At 36.8% G+C, this 18,904-nt stretch overlaps 1 protein-coding gene across 2 annotated transcripts; it reads right to left on the reverse strand.

The window, feature by feature from the left end:
- Positions 1 to 569: 569 nt before the first annotated feature.
- Positions 570 to 18,715, reverse strand: map3k2 (mitogen-activated protein kinase kinase kinase 2). 2 transcript variants are annotated; one of them, XM_051896577.1, is made up of 17 exons: positions 18,685 to 18,715; positions 17,268 to 17,340; positions 15,066 to 15,181; positions 12,096 to 12,136; positions 11,515 to 11,614; positions 11,286 to 11,399; positions 11,076 to 11,172; positions 10,346 to 10,476; positions 10,157 to 10,236; positions 9,152 to 9,219; positions 8,969 to 9,061; positions 8,647 to 8,865; positions 7,626 to 7,774; positions 7,404 to 7,535; positions 6,768 to 6,897; positions 6,232 to 6,409; positions 570 to 5,641 (listed from the first exon to the last, which is right to left on the reverse strand). In XM_051896577.1, the coding sequence occupies exons 2-17, from the start codon at positions 17,269 to 17,271 to the stop codon at positions 5,422 to 5,424; spliced, it is 1,872 nt and encodes a 623-aa protein (XP_051752537.1). In that variant the 5' UTR covers positions 17,272 to 17,340; positions 18,685 to 18,715; the 3' UTR covers positions 570 to 5,421. The 2 variants fall into 2 exon arrangements, with proteins under 2 accessions (XP_051752537.1, XP_051752536.1); XM_051896576.1 differs by lacking the exon at positions 18,685 to 18,715 and adding an exon at positions 18,191 to 18,678.
- Between the last annotated feature and the right edge of the window lie 189 nt (positions 18,716 to 18,904).

Consider the following 18,904-nt stretch of genomic DNA (forward strand, 5'->3'; position numbering starts at 1 on the left):
ACTCGCTCAAATCCTTACGCTTGTCCATTTTTCCTGCTTCTAACACATCAACTTTGAGGACAAAATGTTCACTTGCTGCCTAATATATCCACCCACTAACAGGTGCCGTGATGAAGAGATAATCAGTGTTATTCACTTCACCTGTCAGTGCTCATAATGTTATGCTTGATTGGTGTATATTAATACAGGAAAGTGATATTTAAATTTTAATAATGTTTCACAATGTTTTTACTGTATAAATGCAGCCTCTATTAATGTTTATTAATATGGCTACATGTTATTTATATTTTTTTAAAATGATGATGAGATAAGGATGTTCAAATTTAATTTTATAGATACTGCACTCACAAAGAGCAATTTCTAGCTGTAAAAAAAGAAAAAAAGAAAAAAAAAAAAAAAACTTAACAGCTGAACATGACTTTAACATGTACTAAATAGAAAGACTTTTTCTGTCTTTTTCCCTGATAATTTTAGGCCTTCCATGAGAACTAACCGTAACTGATCAGTGCGCTGCGCCTCAGTACACTTTAGTATAATCTTAAGACCAAAATAAATATAGCACCATGAAATGTGAAATAAATATCTTTTATTATTTATTTATCATCATCATCATTAGCAACACTTTACAAGTGCCAGCCGTCATAGACAATCTCATAATGTCATCCTGCAAATCAGTACTGCCATCAGCAGACCACAGAGCCCCGGTGGGCCTTTACGATGCCAATCATGCGTAGAATTTTGAGTTAAAAAAAGAGAAAATAAAAATATATATATAAAAAAAATATGCGTACCACTGATATACAGATTTGATATAAACAGGCTTATTGGTCACAAACCAAATTGAATTATAAACATGGCTTTTCTCATACAATAGACAAAGAGAACAAACAACAGATACAAGTTCTGTACCAGATAAGTGTACTGTCTACAAAAACGTACATTTCAGAGTTATAATCTTCTTTTGTATTTTCTTTTTTCTTTTTTTTCTTTCTTTTTTTACTTTTCTGTCATCAGTTGTACAAGGCGCAAGGCATTGAGTGCGCTGGCAATAATCTCACTCAACCGGCACACAGAACAGAAGTCTCTTTGAAACACAGACAAACACACACTCAGACAATATAACATCCGCACAAACAAATACAAAGTGCATTCATGACCCTGGAGTGGCAGCAGTGGCGTGTTTGAGTTGACGGAGAACTTCCTGTAATTACTTATCATCATAAATTAAACAATGCATTCTGCAGCTACGGAACTCTATTGTTAAATCTGAGAGATATTTGGAAGAAAAAAAGTCCGTTTTATATACAGGCAAATAGTTATATGATGCCACCTAGTGGTGAAAAAAAAATCTGACATTACATTCCAGTAGGAAGATTCCCGATTTGCATTAAACCATCCTCTAGCCAGGATACCAGTCATGTTGGTCCAAGTCAGTTTCTTTGGCACTGGTCAGCATTTAGACATTTGTCTCTCATTATTTACAAAAGAACCAGCCATCGTTTGCGTGTTAATTCCGCAAGGAACGGTAACGACATAGCGGTGGCAATGAATTTACCACAGACAGAAGTGCCAAACGAGAGCATCAGCGAGTGACCATGTGACCAACTTAGCCAACAAATCTGGTAACCAGGGCAACCGTTTTATCTCAGATCCTCTTGAACAGAAATCAAGCATTCAGACTCACACACAAACACACAGAATGACTGACGAACACTGGCAAAAGTATTAAAATCAGTGTAAAAATCATGGTCTCAAAATGTGCAAACATTTCAGCATCAAAAGAAAATTAACAGTACATACATTACAAACATACACTACTTACTTTTCTTGTGGTATGTCTGTACACCATCTGAACAAGTAATGCTTTCACTGCTTAAATCAATATAAATGTGGATTTAGTTCTACGAACTGGCACTTTAAACCTCTACAGACCAGAAATTTTACTCATACTGGGTGCGGAGAAATTCCTTCAAATACTGCCACAGCAACCCAAGGTTGGCAACAGCGGGCCCGCATCACATGGCATCATAAAAGAACACCAAAAGAAAAAAGAGCTGCATGGGGCTTACAAAGTGGGCATGCCCCTTTTTAAATGGCTGTAGGCCAAGGTTGGACTCGGATAGAGTTGGGTCTATTGTGTGAGCGGATCTTCCATGATTTTTGCTCCCAGATATCATGATCTGGAACAGCCGCATGAAATCATTCCAAAGTAACTCTACACAATGGAGGTAGACCAACAAAAAACAAAACTGTAAACGTTTGCTTGGAGTGTAATCATATAGCTACCCCTACAGACAGCAAAGCTCGTTTCTGTCATATTATCACAATCTATTGGCCGGGGGTAGTTTACGCTGCTACAGTTACAGCGTTCACACAGGACACGTTCAGACAAAAAGACAGATCCCATTTGACCAGAATGTATTTTTAGACGTGTTCATTGGTCCATTGTTTTAAAAAACTAACAATGATCTGCAGACACATGGGTCAATGACAAATAATAGCGCCTGTGATTCTTAAAAATTAACTTTTTGTATTCATGGTGGTTTCATATGGGTTAGAGTTAGACTCTAAACTAAGTTTAACCAATAACTATTATTGAGTATGTGAGTGTACATTTTATTAAATCTTGTATTAAAGTAAATATCATTACACCACAAGACATTTTATTTCCTGAACTAACCTATTTTAAACATAAAAATAGGTATGGTCATAAATTATCTACTATTTTAAGAGACTTGACTTTGGCACACTGTCATGATTGTGAAAAATATATCAAAATAATTGTAATTTAGAAATTAAAAATATGCTCATCACAGTACATATTAATGTAATATACATACAGCATTTTTAATATATATTTTTGAAAAAAAAAAAAAAAATGTATGGCATAATGTCATTGACCCACATGTGTAAAATTGACCAACAATTTACAGATAGCCCAGACAGAGCATGTCCTGTGCGAACGGCCTGCAAGTACAGAGCTTATTTTTATTTTTATTCTCAGGTGACTTTAAGCAAGCTATGGAAGCTTGTTTCAGCCACTTAATAAAAAATAAAAAGGTAACTGCGACTTTTTATCTCGCAATTCTGACTTCTTGCGAGATATAAACTCACAATTGTGAGAAAAGTCAGAACTGAGAGTTATAAACTAACAATTGCGGTTTAACTCAATTTCTCACAATTACAAGATATAAACTCGCAGTTCTGACTTCTTTTCTCAGAACTGTGAGATATAAACAACTGCAAGAAATAAAGCCAGAACTGCAATTGCGAGTGATAAAATCAGAATTGTGAGAAACTCTTTATTTTCTCAGAATTGCAAGTTTATATCTCACAATTCTAACTTTATAACTCACAATTGCATGCAATTGGTAGATATAAACAATTCTGGGAAAAAAAAAAGTCAGAATTGCGAGTTTATATTTTGCAATTCTGACTATAAGACGCAATTGCGACTTTATATCTCTCAATTTTGACTTTGTAACACAATTGTGAGTTTATATCATGCAATTCTGAGGAAAAAAAAGGCAGAATTGCAATAAAAAATATAACTTTTTTTTTATTTAGTGGTGGAAACAAGCTTTCAAAACAAGCAGTATGAAATCACTGCTTGAATTTTAAATGTTTGTGTTTCCATTATATGACTATTTAATAAACATACATGTATGTTAAATTACAAGTACCATACTCTCATATTTATGAGAAAGGGGAAATGAATAACCTTCAAATTAAGAATGGCAGTTTGTGACACGGGGAATGAAGAAAACAAACCCAAAGAATTATGGGAGGAGCAAGGGTAACCCCCGAAAAAAAGAATGTATTCACCTACATCTGAAGGCAGGCACTACAGCACTATGTGGAGGAGAGATCTTGAACAGCAACATGACTGCTCACTTAAATATCCAGGAGTGTGCACTAGCAGAGAGTGTGTAACCAAGTGCTTGACAAGTCCCAAGGCATCGTGGGATAGCGAGGTTAATTTATAGGCAAACCGTTAAGTACTGTCAAGTGCTGAGTATTGTTACGATCTGTGAAATTCTGCATATTCTGAAACCTGCAGAAATACATTAGAGTGAGAACATCTGATGAGAACACTGCTGATGAATTACAGCATCAGACTTCTGGAATGGAAAATATCAGCAGAAAGGATCCAGGTTGTGTTGTGTTCACTGGAAGTGCACTTACAGTTTCAACTTTCTTGTTAAGAGCCATCTTTTTCTCTATTCCAATCTAACGCTCTCTGTTCTTGAGATTTATACTGGAATCAAAGTGATTCTTACTGTAAAATGTTGGTGAACTAATGTCCAGGCACTAAACCCTGCCTGTGTGGTCTGGGTTTTTCGCTTTGGTGAGTGAGTGTGTATTCAACCTGCCTACCTGATCAGATTGAAGTGTACGGCACTGTGTTGAAAGAATGCACAGGTGAATCTGACCCGAGATCAGTTTGCCAGCAGAGGGACCAAAAAGGGGGAAAAAGGCAGAGCGGAGCTGCTTAAGCCGATCTAGAAACAGCATGGAGAGCCGAGCTGTCCTAAATAATTTCTGTACAAAGTCAGAAAAACTTGTGAGTAGCTGTGCATTAAACCTATAAAATTCTAGAAAAATGATTGGACACTTAAGACAGAGCAGAATCCAAAAAAAGAAGAAGGAGACGTTTGTAAAAAGGCACACAGTAAAAACAGAAACAAAGCAGAAGGTAGAAAGAAACGGGTACAAGAGATCCTGACGAATTCTAGAGCTAGAGAGAGCGAATACACTCCGGTATGTGGTTGCGATCGGAAGGTCAGCAAACGTAAATGTTTGTACAGCATAGTGAGTAAATATTCTACAGTAAGATCTTCGATCAGAGTTCATGTACGTGTGTGTGTGTATGTTCTAGGAGGACTGTGCAAGAAAATGAGAACTTTTAGGAGCCATGACAGCTGAGCAGGAGAGTCCTATACATCCTGTCATCTATTCGGTTTCATTTCATTATTTTCCTTTTACCCTTTAGCAGCGTATTGGCGTACCTGCCTTGTTCTGGGGTTGACATTCCGAGATCTTCCTGCATTAAACCAGTGCATCCAGAACCCAACCGGACTCCCCAGAGCTAAGGCTCACAATCATGGGGGATTTCAAAACATAATAAACGAAAGCCTTTAAAAGACAACATCCTTTAGTCTTTTGGGGTACCGATATCCATTAGTCTTTAGGGGTACTTACCCCTGAGTGAAATTAAGGTGCAATGTTTTCGTACGGAATCAAGCTGCTCCAAATCACCGTCCTGCCCCAGCAGAGGTGTGAGATTAGGCCATTGCCCTCTTCGCTATGCGCTCTGGTCCAGTGGGGGCTCTTAGGCCTGCTGGGAGGAGTCTCAAAAGGGGATGGTCCTATAGACACTTATGGAAGTCTCTGATTAATCAGAGATGGAAGGGGGAGTGGCTAGTGGACAAAAGTGTGCCGCAATAGGTCCTCAGCAGCGGGACGCTGTTTAGTCTCCACAAAAATCCGTTTAAGGAAATCACGGCAGTGGTCCGACACGTGAGGCGGCAGAGTGGGGTTGGTGGGCTGAGTGGCGATTTTAAAAATGGCTGCCATTGCTTCATACTCCGCCCAGGGCGGCCGCTGAGTCAACATCTCCACCACGGTGCAGCCGATGCTCCTGGAATCAGGGCGGAATTAGAATCATTAACGTGAGACACACAAAAGCAATCTTTCCTAATAGTGTTCTTAGGTGATGCTAGAAACAGGATCGGACTATTCTTAATTGAGTATCACAATTTCAGCAAAAGAGTGCCACGTGCCAAATTTAAAGTCGCAATGAACTAGAAATAGCATTTTTCTTCAAGAATGCTATTTTTGGTTCATTGTGACTTTAAACTTGGCACTCTTTAGCTGAAATTGTGATACTCAATTAAAAATAGTCCTGTCCCGTTTCTAACATTATTAATATCGGGGGAAAGAAAAAAAGTAGGCCGGGACTTGGTTCTACCCGGTTATTGATTGAATGGAGAAAAATGTATGCAAGCTTACAGTAGAAGTGGAGTAAAAGACTGAATGACAGACTTTTCCATCACTAGAGAGAAGTCTGTCATTTCACTAAAAGGTCAAGTTATGACATTTTGATTAAAAATTATGAGCTCAAAACAATTTAAACATCTGCACGGATGAAACATTCACAACAACATCAATAAGAATTTAGAAAAAAAAAAAATGTGGGTGAATTTTAATTTCATGCAGACGAGGGCTTACCAGATATCAGCTTTCCTGCCATACCCCTCTCCGCTGATGACCTCAGGGCTCATCCAGTAGGGTGTACCTGTCACTGACTTGATGCCCGTTCCAGACAGGCAGATGGTCTGGAGCCGCCGACTCGCTCCAAAGTCACCCAGCTTCACATTACCTGCAGAGTCCCGAAGGATATTGGCACCTGCATGAATAAAAGAACAGGGGGGAAAATGTTCATTATGGGGGGGTGGGGGTATCTTGACCCGGGGAGAGAAAAAAAAACAAAACTTGTGTGATGATAAATTAAATATAAGAAAGTACCGGTTCTATTTTACAAAGCAGAAAATGTAATGACAACAGTACTGACTTGAGACAATGTTCATTTTTAGAATAATTTTGAATATTCTGCTAACGTAGATGCAAAAGCACTGGAAGATTGAGACATTGAAAGAAAGTTTAACAAAAAGTTAATGCTACACTTTCATTATTGCAGAATATATATGCAATTCAGCCTGTCATGACTGACAACATCAGGACATCAGGGCATGCAGTTGGCTCACCTTTGATGTCTCTGTGAACAATCATGTTACTGTGAAGGTAGCACACGCCTTCAAGTATCTGCCGTGTGTATTTACGTGTGACATTCTCCGTCAGAGCTCCGTACGACTTCAGCTGGTCTTTAATGGAGCCCTATGGACAAATTTCAAAAATTCAACATTTCAAAAATAAGACAGTATCTACTAGCATCCTTTCTGGAACTTGTCAAATTTCTCTCACAAAAAATGTTTTGTTTACAGGGATAAACACATAAGAAATATGTTGCACAGACAGGCTGGTTGCACAAATTCTTCACTAAATGAACTCACTGAATCTATTAGGGCAGTTATTAACATCTCATTTACTGAACCACAAGATATCTTTTCAGTCATGTCCTACATGTGAAAAACCAAGAACTGTCAGTGTGTTACGCATATTTACTGTTAGTGAGATTAATAACATTGTAATTACGCACAAAAATATAGTTACATATAAACATTTAGATGATTTAGTAATAAATTGTATTTTAATTTTAAAAATACTATCGTTTAGTTTAGGAAGTTGCCCTTTTTGGTGCTTCCACACTGCAAAAACTCTAGGAAACATAGTCAGCACTCAAGAACATGTGCGTTCAAGTCTGTGAATTAACATGCACTTACCCCAGGCATGTATTCCATAAAGATGGAAAGCGTTCTTTCATGTGTGTCCCGCAAGCAGCCATAGTACTGAACAATGCGCTCATGGAAAAGATTTTTCAGCAGCTGAATCTCACACTCCAGAGCACTCACCTCCTGAACACACATACAAAAAAAGTGCAAAGGTTCACTAGACACAATATTAAAAAGGTGTCCACCTTACAAAGCCTGAAAAAAACTGTTCACCTTGCTCGTTTCTGGACTATCTGGGTCAAACTGAACCTGTTTAACAGCAAGTTCTCTGCCGGTGTCCGCATCGTAGCATAGAAACACTCGCCCAAACGCTCCTTGCCCCAAAAGCTTCCCTAGACGCCAGTTTGTGGGAGCCCGAGGGGCTAAACGCAGAGAGGAGAGAAGATTACACAGAGAACACCACAATATACATTACATTTTTAACCAACTAACTTAAATGACTTTTCTAGATCTTCATGTTTACTGGATTTGTAATTTATAAAAGACCATACATTTTCAAAAAGTAATTTATAGTGGATTACAGCAGGTTAAGAAATTTTGTAGGGCAGGACTTCGATTGGATGGAGAAAAGAACGATATTACTGGTTGCACATGTACATGACAGTTAAAACATTTGGGGTTGGTAAGATTTTTTAATGTTTTTGGAAGAAGTCTCTTATGCTCACCAAGGCTGCATTTATTTGATCAAAAATACAGTAAAAACATAATATTGTGAAATATTACCATTTAAAATAACCTCTTTTTTACTACATTTAAAAGAGTTTGTGTAAATGTTTTCATATATTTTTCTAATATATTTTTTTCCAAGATTCTTTGAATAATAGAAACCTCAAAAGAACAGTATTAATTTAAAATAAAAATATTTGGAACAAACATCTTTACTGTTCAATTTAATGCATCCTTGCTCAATAAATTTTAAAAAACAAAATCTTACTGACCCCAAATTTTTTAACAGAATGTATACATTGTGCACAGTAAGAGCTTTAAATTATTGGGCAAATTATAAATGCAAATGTGTTATTCTCAAACTCAAGGACAATTAGTCACATCTGACAAATCAGAACTAGTATAAACTATATCTGCTTATAGAAAACCATCATTCAGTGATCACAGGCTGAAGTTGAAGTATGTAAACACCAGGTTAACATTAGATCACCCACAATGGGAACAATGTTAGTACAAAGCAAACTGCTACAACACAACATGTCCTCCTCTCAGCCCTAAACCTACTCACAGCGGCTGGGAGGGCTGATGTCCATGACTGATAGAGTGGGGTTCGAGCTGGGCTCTATATCACTGCCGCGGCGTCTGCGCCCTGGTTCCTCTAGCTCAGGAGTAAAGATGCTGCTTCCACTGCTAGTGCTGGGGCTCTGCTGCTCTGTAGGACTGAAGCTCACTGGAGAACGAAAACCATGAGCCTGTGTCCGCCGCGCCCTTGGAAAGGTCTTCCGTCCTGAGTGGAGAAAGAAGATCCAATTTAGGAACAACGCATGCAAGTTCAGGATGCATGGTTATGCTTTTTGGAAAGATGATCCGTTTAGACAATATAACCTCACCATCGCTGTAGTCCTGCAGACCAAACGAGATGTGATATCGCCTAGGATAGGTTCCTCCCTTCCCCGATTTTTCAAACACTGGTATATCGTACTCTGTGAAACAGCGTAGAAAAATGATAGATTGCGAATACAAACTAATAAGAGGTTTCTTGTGACAAAGCAGAAAAGTCAGCAAGAGCTTACCAGGGAATTCTTGATGGTTATCTGGGTAGCTCAGGGCTCGAGGCATACGGGATTTGGGATAGGTATCACTGTAAGAGATCAGTAAGTCACTCAGTATTCTCAGTATTATTAATCTAAGTACAACTAAACTGTACAATACCGGTCAAAATTTTGGGGTCAGTGAGATTTTTTAATGTTTTTGAAAGAAATCACATATGGCCCCCAAGGCTGCATTTATTTTAATAAAAAAACAGTTTAAGAATGCAATTTAAAACTTTAGAAACATTTCTTATCATTATCAATGTTGAAAACAGCTGCTAACATATATATTTTTGGAAACCATGATACATTTAAAAATAACAGCTTTTATATGGAATAGAACTCTTTTGTAACAATAGCAGTAGAACTATCACTTTTGAACAATTGAATGAACTTATGCTGAATACAAAAACATACATTTCTTTTAAAAAAATCTTACTGACCACAAACTTTTGAACGATAGGGCATGTCTGTGAGATCAAAAGTTTCTGTGATTGTCACTGGATGCCTGGTCATGTCATGTGGCATCCTGACACAGGTTAAAAGAATGCTGTTAATACAAGTTCAGATCTGCCAACAAAATCTGTGACATGCTGTCAATTTCTACAGAAAATACATTAAATGGATAGTTCACCCAAAAATGAAAATTCTGTCATCATTTACTCACTCTCATGTTGTTCCAAACCTGTATGATTTTCTATCTTCTGATGAACACAAAAGATGATATTTTAAAGAAAGTTTTTTTTTCCTACTATGGAAGTCAATGGGTGTCATCAACTGTCTGGTTATCCACATTCTTTAAAATATCTTCTTTTGTGTTCAACAGAAGAAAGAAACTCGTACAGATTTCGAACCACTTGAGGGTGAGTTAGTAAAGAAAATTTTCATTTGAGTTTGTAAACAAGCAAAAATTGCATTTACAGTAATGCACCAATAGAAGACACCTATAGACAAGGCACTGATTTCACGTATCAGTTATTTGTTTACCTATCAAGTGGACTGTCCAGGGAAGGACAGCTGCCTGATGCTGAATTCTCAGGACTACTCATAGACAGAGGATCCAGCATCTAAAGAGAGAAAGAAAGACAAAGATAAACAAGCTATCAAGACACTGATTATGCTATTGCTTTGGTACACCCACATCAGCCAAACCAGATATGTTATCAGACTATGTACCTGGTCCATGCTCTCTGGTATGAACTCGCCCTCACTGTTGATGCTGGTGAAAGAGCCGTTTCTGGCAACCTGCTGCAGAGCATCAGGAATATAGCCTGGAGGAGGAGAACTACGATCGGTTGACTGAGAACCTGAAGAGGGAGCAAGAGAGAGAGAGAGAGAGGACACAGACAGAAAGCTTAAAATGGATTGTTTGTCATTTAGGTTGTGGATCTATTTGAAGAATCAACTTATGTACTTTCATAATCTGAACAGAGTAGTTTCAGGTAGTTGGAGCAGTGGGGTTGAAAAAGTATCAGTCCAGTCATTTGAGAGGAAGAACAAGTCATTATATTTTGATAAAAGATTATTTAAGTCGTCATTAAACGCAAGTTGCGATAGTCTTTTCTTTCCTATTGTGACGTATATACAAGTGAAATCGCTTATTGAACAAGAAAAAAAAATGATTTTGTCCATCGGGATTTGATTGGATCATTCATTGGATTGTTGTAGTTTGCTACAGCAGCGATCTCGTGTGAGTGACAGGTTGTCCCGCCCTCATGCCAGAAAACATGTCATCAGAGAGAAGAGAAGAGAAGTCGCTGCAAGTAGGAGGGGGAAGTTATTTTTTTAAAGATTACGAGGGAATTGTGCACAATAAAGCCAAGAACATAAAATGAAGAAAGTACATTTCGATTTTAAGTTGACTTTTTGATAAGGATGCAATTCAGAAACACTGAATGCAACCCACCTATGAGTGCCAACATGCTCTTTTTATCTGCAGCACTGAAGTCTGTGTTGTCCAAGTTCTCATGAGCAGGCAACAGGTCCTTACTGGAGACAGAATTCTGAAAGTGCACAAAGTAAACATCTATATTACATTTAAGGCATTTAGCTTTTATATTAGGTCACAGGTCTCAGACACTTTCCTCTCTGAGCATGGTTTATAATGAGCACTGACCTGAGTGCAAGAGGGGAGCACCAGCAAGATTTTTAGGCTCTTCATATGCACTGAACGATCCAACAGCTCCACAGCTTTATCCAGATCATCCTGAGTACTCAATGGAATCACAAGCTACAGGAAAGAGAAAAGGTAAATCGGCAGGAAAACAAGAACTATGGCAGCCACATATCAAAACATTCTAATAAATACAATATCATAAAGGTGATAAAGCTGTGGCATCTCTTACCTCGTTATTGGTGTAATGCAGATCCATGCTCTGCCCAAATGCTACTTTAGCTTTGGCGCTCAGATCTTCCAGACTGACAGGTCGAGGGAACTGCAGGATCCTTAAGCAACAGATAATACATTATAAATCACACCATCATCTGCTACTTCAACAGAATCAATCAAAAAGTTCCTCCAAATGCATACTCTAATTATAATAATTACACAATTAGCATTGCATTGAAGTTATAGTGACTACATGAAAATGACAAAAAAACTAAAAATATTATTATCTCATATTCTGACTCAAGGAGTCTCTTCTGGCAGTTTTAGGTCCTTAGTCTTTGCATACAGATACCAAGATGCACACAAAAACATGACTACACAAAGCCACAATTTGCTTAGAGGAAAACATCTTGTGTTGTGTGAAGTGATCCTCAAGGACTGGGAATAAAAATGCAGGTTTGGACAAACTAACACCAACATCCATTACACAGCGACTACAGGGCTCAGTCAGACAGGTTTAATTAAGAGAAACCTCTAGAGGGAAGTGATAAAAATAGGAAGTGATGTAGAGCAGAAGCAGGACTTGTGTGTCATTACCTCTTCTCTCCTCTGTACTCAAACTTCACCCTTACATCATTCTGTGGACAAGCAAACACAGTTTTACACATATCTCTCAATGCACACAGCCATATTCACAACAGTCTGAAACCTACCGAACAGTCAATATATATTTGCAATGATTTTTGTGGGCGATATAAAATTAATCAACAATGTGAATAATGCATTGATTTTTGTGCACTTTTTATTTGCCTGTGACTACATCATTAGATTAGTTTCAACTCTGTTAATACAAACATGTTTTAATGAAGCCTCTTATTGAAACTTTGGTATAAAAAGGGCAATAAAGTAGTTAACTTCCATGAATCAGTTCGAATTGTCCCTTTCCATGAATCTATTCAATGTTTGCAACATCACTGAAGTGTATGTGGTATATTAATACATTACAACGTATTTGCAAATATATACATTTAATATATTTAAATGTTTTTATACTTCATATTGGTGAATATACATATAATGACTGAAACAGAATGATTAAATTTGTGTTAATAAAATAATTTTCAGTAGATTTTTCTTCAGTATTTTACATCTTGCTTTAAATATTTTGAATCTACTCAGGCTGTTCCACACAGACTGTTTGATTTAAATGAAAAGTTCCTCAGATTGAAAAAAAAGTACATAAATACTGAGGAAAAATATTGCATATTTTTAAAAAGCTGACAATTACTTAGGCATTTTAAAGTCGACACGCAACAGATGTGTTGCGATAGTCTTTTCTTCCCTATTGTGATGTATATCTTAGTGAAACAACTTCTGGAATGAGAAAAGCGTAGAGTGGGACTTGATTTCGTCCTTTGGGATTGATTGTATCGTAAGAAGTTGGGTGTTGCTAACTGATGCGGGCTAAGAAGAAAATTAATGTTTATGTTTTTAACATCTTAATTATATTTTTATAGAAATAATATATTTTTGAGTGAAGATTGAAAATGACAATGTTTTTCTTGCCTATGATCAATAATTTAATCAATAATATTATAATCAGTTATTGTTTTATAATTTTATGGCCAATGTACACTGTTTTTCTTATGAAAAGGCCTTTTAAGGGCTTCATTTCTGACTGGTATATTTTTCTAAAAGCTGCTATGCACGTACACACTTTCTGGAAGCTTCTTTTGGCATATGTAAATGCTAGGGTGTTAAAGTACAAATATCTTTTGAAAGGTCATGTCTACAAACGTAACCAATACAAGGGCCAAAATACATTATAATTGATCTTGGTCTTCACAGATGTATCTGATTTTCATGAAAAGAGGAACTGATACCTCGTTTGTCCATCTAATCCTTTGTCAGACTGCACTTTGAATTTGTGAAGTGCTGAGACAGTTGTATTATTTTTTTGATTCACTGTAATAGGTTTTGTGGTTTAATGATGTCTGGTTTTTGGGTATAAAGAAGGGCACCATTTCTTCTGTATTTTTCAGTCACTATTTGATATTTCTCGATGGTGACTTAATTTCTGCTCTTTGCATATCAACGAGATCTCGTCAAACTCTGTTTTTCTTAGGAAAGAACCTTTGGCTCAGACTCATAGATTTAGATTTATAGATTTATACTTAAACTTTTGATTAACATTATATTTGGATTGGATTAAGATTACTAAACTTTTATTAAGATTTTACTAAAGTTTGATTAAGAATATTACTAACATTTTACTTTGATAATACTTGTATGTCGAACTTCAATATTTCAGAGATGTTGGAAGTTGATTGATAACTGTCTGTATTGATATTTGTCATTTATTAAATTCACATTTTTACCATTCACAATTAATATGTTTATCATTTATTTTCTGATTATATCTTGTTAAGCAATAAAAATCAATTTAATCATCTGACCTTGGATCTCCGAATTGCATCACTAACTAAATGGAAGAAGATCTGAATGCCAGTTTGCAGTTGTGAAGGATATTCGGGGTGGAAAGAGTAATGAAAAAAATATATACTCAATTAAAAGTACCATTACTTTCCAAAAAATTGTGCGCGAGTTAGGGCTGCCCCCTAATAGTTGACTAACCGTTGCCGAGAAGAGGCTTAGTTGACCAAAATTTTGCATATCAGTTATCAGGCACATAAACAAATTATCGGTACTAAAAAAAATCAATATCGGTCGATCACTAGTCAAGGGCAGCCCTAGTGTGAGTAGAGAAAATAGTACTAAAAACTACTTGAGTAAAAGTAAAAGAGTAGCTTATTTAAAAGTACTGACAAGTAGCGAGTACTGAGATGTGTTCTAAACCCTTATAATAAACACTGTACACTGCATTTAAAAATGTAGAAAACTGTGTACATACTGCTTTTTCAAAAAAAGAATCATGTAAAACCCAGTAATCCTTGATATTATTACTTGTCATACAAGAACAAAATATTTGTATATAAGAACATAAAATAGTATAAAACTAAATTAAACAAATCTATTAAACATTTGTATGTATCTATTGAACATTTTTATTATATATGGATATTTATTTTCATTAAAAAGGCTTATTTCTACTATTGTATGCTCATTTTGTAATTGTAAGCAATTAATTTGGACAAGCACAAACTGCTGCTCGGCCAGAGTCGCCTCAAAGTTGTGCATCTTTGGAAGCGGAGTAAGTCATTTTTAAACAAGACTTATCCCTATGCTACAGTATGAAGTGGTTAGCCTGTGTACACTGACACATGTCATCACCTTTATCAGTCATATTTACAGTACACGCTGTGTTTGCATGTGTGCAAGTTACAGTGGTAAATGCTGTAGTAATGATTTATAATACTTATTTGACATATATATTATTTTTGCAGTTTTGGTCTGAGCTCTTTTTAAATGCACAATGCATTAAAGCGGGCTTTATTAGGCAATGTTTCATTGAAGTTTTGATCCAACTCATTTCTCTAGGGGAAAAAAACAAACAAACACTGTAAGCAGCTAGTGCTGATGTGAATTACAAAAAGAGGCAATGCAGACCTGGTTCTTTGGAGAAGAGGCCTTGGGTTTGCTCAGGTCAGACAGACCAGATGGTCGACTGGATCGATGCAGTACCACCAGGTCTTGCATGATGGAATTCAGGGCCTCCTGTTCATCTACAACATATTAGTATTACAAATTCTCATTATAATTATTAATACTTATGGTCCCACTTTATAGTATGTGTCTTTAACTACTTGCTATGTAATAATATTTAAATCAATCATTTGACCCAATGCACATGTGTACAGGTTTTACGTTGTATTTATATTTAAAATTCCTGCATGTAATTACAGATGTAATTAATTACACTGTTGACCCTTTCCTTGCCCCTTAACCCACCCTTAAACCTAATCATACCACCATACCTGTCCCTAACCTTTTTCGCAGTCTAATATATGAACACAATAAGTACGCTGTACCTTACAATTTTATTGAAAAAAATGAAATGGAAATAAATGAAAATTCTGTCATTAATTACTCACCCTCATTTCATTCCACACCCGTAAGACCTTCGTTCATCTTCAGAACACAAATTAAGATATCTTTGATGAAATCCGAGAGGTATATGACTCACCAATAGACAGCAATTTAACCGACACTTTCAAGTAGGGCTGGGCGATTTTTCCGATTTTTTCGATTTTATTATTTTTTAAAATCGAGAAATCGCGATTTTGAATAAAAATGTTAGCAAGCGTCACAATTAGACATGTTGAAAATACAGCAATGATAACCGTATTAGGAGAAGAAAACGATCCGCTCTCATGTGACGCTCCATGAACGTAGAACACATCACTATTCTTAAGCGGCTGTTCATTCAGAAATGCTTTATTGCGTTATAAAAATGAGACGCAGGCAGTGGAATGAGTAAAAAAGGCAAAGATATTAAACGCGAGTTGAGCTTTTTTTTTTTTTTTTTTTTAACTTGACCGCCGTGTTTTTAGAATGCTGTTTCACGGGTGAGACGTCACAAAAGACGCGAGACAAGTGCAACACCTAAACATGTCCGCCAAACATAAACACAATAGGACAAATAGCGCAATGGAATGCAAAAACCTGTAAACCTGTTTGATATTTCATGTTTGCATGATGGTGACAGGCTGAAAGCTGCTGTTATTTTCTGTTTTTACAAAGCATTTGCTGTTAATAATAGCCTATTACTGGTGTTATTTATAGCTATTACTTTTTGGCTAAGAAATATTTAGCATTTTCTTATTTTATATTATTATAGGATGTGTTTAAGATAAGTTTGTACAACATTTGCCTTCATATTTCAGGCATATTTTCTGCAAAGATATTTAACAAATTGTTTTACATTTACACCATGTTGATCACTTCATGTGTGGTGCACTTGCAATGGAACATTTTTTTAACCAGATTGTTAATAAAGAGAATGTTACTTAAATCATATTGTAGTTAAGTTAAGTTGACTAGTTAAACAGTTAAGATTTTATTTTTTTGCCATATCGCACAGCCCTACTTTCAAGGTCCAGAAAGGTACTAAAGAAATCATTAAAACAGTGGACGTGACTGCAGTGGTTCAACCTTAATTTTATGAAGCGACGAGAACACTTAAAACAAAAATAACGACTTTATTCAACAATCTCTTCTCTTCCCTGTCATTATCCTTACGCAGGTGACGCAGTCAGCACAGTGAAGGCTTACGTGTTTACGTCCGAATGCCGGCTCAGTATTGGCCAAAGCTGATCACGTGAGCAGCACGACGCGTGTGTGATCAATAATGAGTCACACCGGCCAATAATGAGTCGGCGTTCGGATGTAGAACCTGGAAGCTCTATGAGAATGACACAGAAGAGAAGATATTGTTGAATAAAGTCATTATTTTTGTTCTGTTTTTGCACACAAAAAGTATTCTCGTCGCTTCATAAAATTAAGGTTGAACCACTGCAGTCACGTTGACTATTTTAACAATGTCTTTAGTACCTTTCTGGACCTTGAAAGTGTTGATTATATTGCTGTCTATGGATGAGAATATACCTCTCAGATTTCATCAAAAATATCTTAAATTGTGTTCTGAAGATGAACGAAGGTCTTACGGGTGTGGAACGACACAAGGGTAAATAATTAATGACAGAATTTTCATTTTTGGGTGAACTAACCCTTTAAAGACATTTCATCATTTGTACTACTAATAAATAAAAATTCAGTATTTTGTCTCATTTTTATAAACAAAGTACATACCCATTTTGACAGATCACCGGTTCACCCAGGAGTAAAGGAAAGAGGATTCTCCCATGAAATGGGATCCTTTCTCCTGTACAAGAGAACAATCCTTTTATTACATTAATAATTGCATTAATTAGTAATAAAATAATGAAAATATTTGTGTTAAGTGACAATAAATCATTGACACTCTATTGAGACTAGTGATATCACTGGAGATAAATTGTTCTTTGGCACAGAATAGCATAACCTTAAAACAGACACAGCTAGTGTCCCTTCAGCAGGCAGCTGTCAAAGTCTGAACTGAATGACGCAGGATGATAGCAGCAGCTAGTTTGACTGACACTGAAATGTTTACACACACATAAATATTTATCTTAAATTCCCAAAATCATGACAACTAAGGTACAAGTAAACATCAATAGCTTAGATAAATAGCTTATCAGCGCATGTCATAAATCAAGAAAGGTTTTATCACATTTATGACCATGAATACAACAGTAACAAGTCACAAAATTATATACAAAATATGACAAACCGTAAAACGAAATGTCAGTCAAAACCTACTCTAACGGCACGCAAAGCTAATAACCAAGCTAACTAGTTAGCACACATACCTGTCAAATCTATGGCAGGTCAAAGTAACCAAATGCGATAACATACTGATATATAATTAAGGTCACAATGGCATTTAGGTATTCGATTTCGTCTTATCTGGACCAAGACACAATGTTAAACATAACTACAGCCTGAATCATATTTATAAACATACAGTTAGCCGCTTAGCTCTCTAGGCCAAAATTAGCATTGCGCCAGCATGCTAACGAACCGCTTCGTGCTTCAACAGCTAACAGAGAGATTCTGACAGACTTATCGGATTAAAATGTTTTTATCATGCAGTCACCTAATAAAACATATATAAATAAAGAGCATTTGATCACCTGGGTGAGCTCGGTCCGTTCACTTCCTCATCCACAGATATGAGGCCTCGAGACGAATCTGACACTCTGACAGACTCAAATAAATGGCTTTAACTTCAGTCCAAGGCCTGACTACACGGCCGAATCATCTCGCGTTGACGCCAACACACTTTAAAGGCCAGTAAAAGCCGCTGATGATGATTCCAGGCGAATTTGTGGATGAAAACAGCTAATCTTCGACCGCGGACCGGGGTTTGTTTACATTGGGTTCAACGCGCTCGACCCGACGAAGATCAACTGTTGTCAATTAGACTGAGAGAATAATTTTGAGATTCACGAACTAGGACGATGACCATGCACAAACTCAGAAGGTCTGGTCAGAAAATTAACCCAAAAGAACGTAACGACACATTTAGCAAAATATGTTAGGTATTAAGTACACTTAAAACACTGCACACGCAGACACACACACTACTTTAGAACAGCACCGCTGTCCTTTGACTCAATCAACTCACGTGTCTCCACAGCGCCATCTGCCGACTGTCATCTAATGCTTCGGATGGCCAGAGACTCGCCAGTGTCAAGTTCTAGCAAATCAGAGAACGTGGTACGCTTGTTCTCGACCAATCAGAACATTGAATGCTCAATTAATAACTCCCATTTGATTTTAAAGGCACATGTTTGCTGCGTGCTCGAAGTACCTACACGCTTGCCTTTGGCACATTTCATTTGGTT

Source organism: Ctenopharyngodon idella, chromosome 6 (assembly GCF_019924925.1).
Source record: "Ctenopharyngodon idella isolate HZGC_01 chromosome 6, HZGC01, whole genome shotgun sequence".
Lineage (NCBI taxonomy): Eukaryota > Metazoa > Chordata > Actinopteri > Cypriniformes > Xenocyprididae > Ctenopharyngodon > Ctenopharyngodon idella.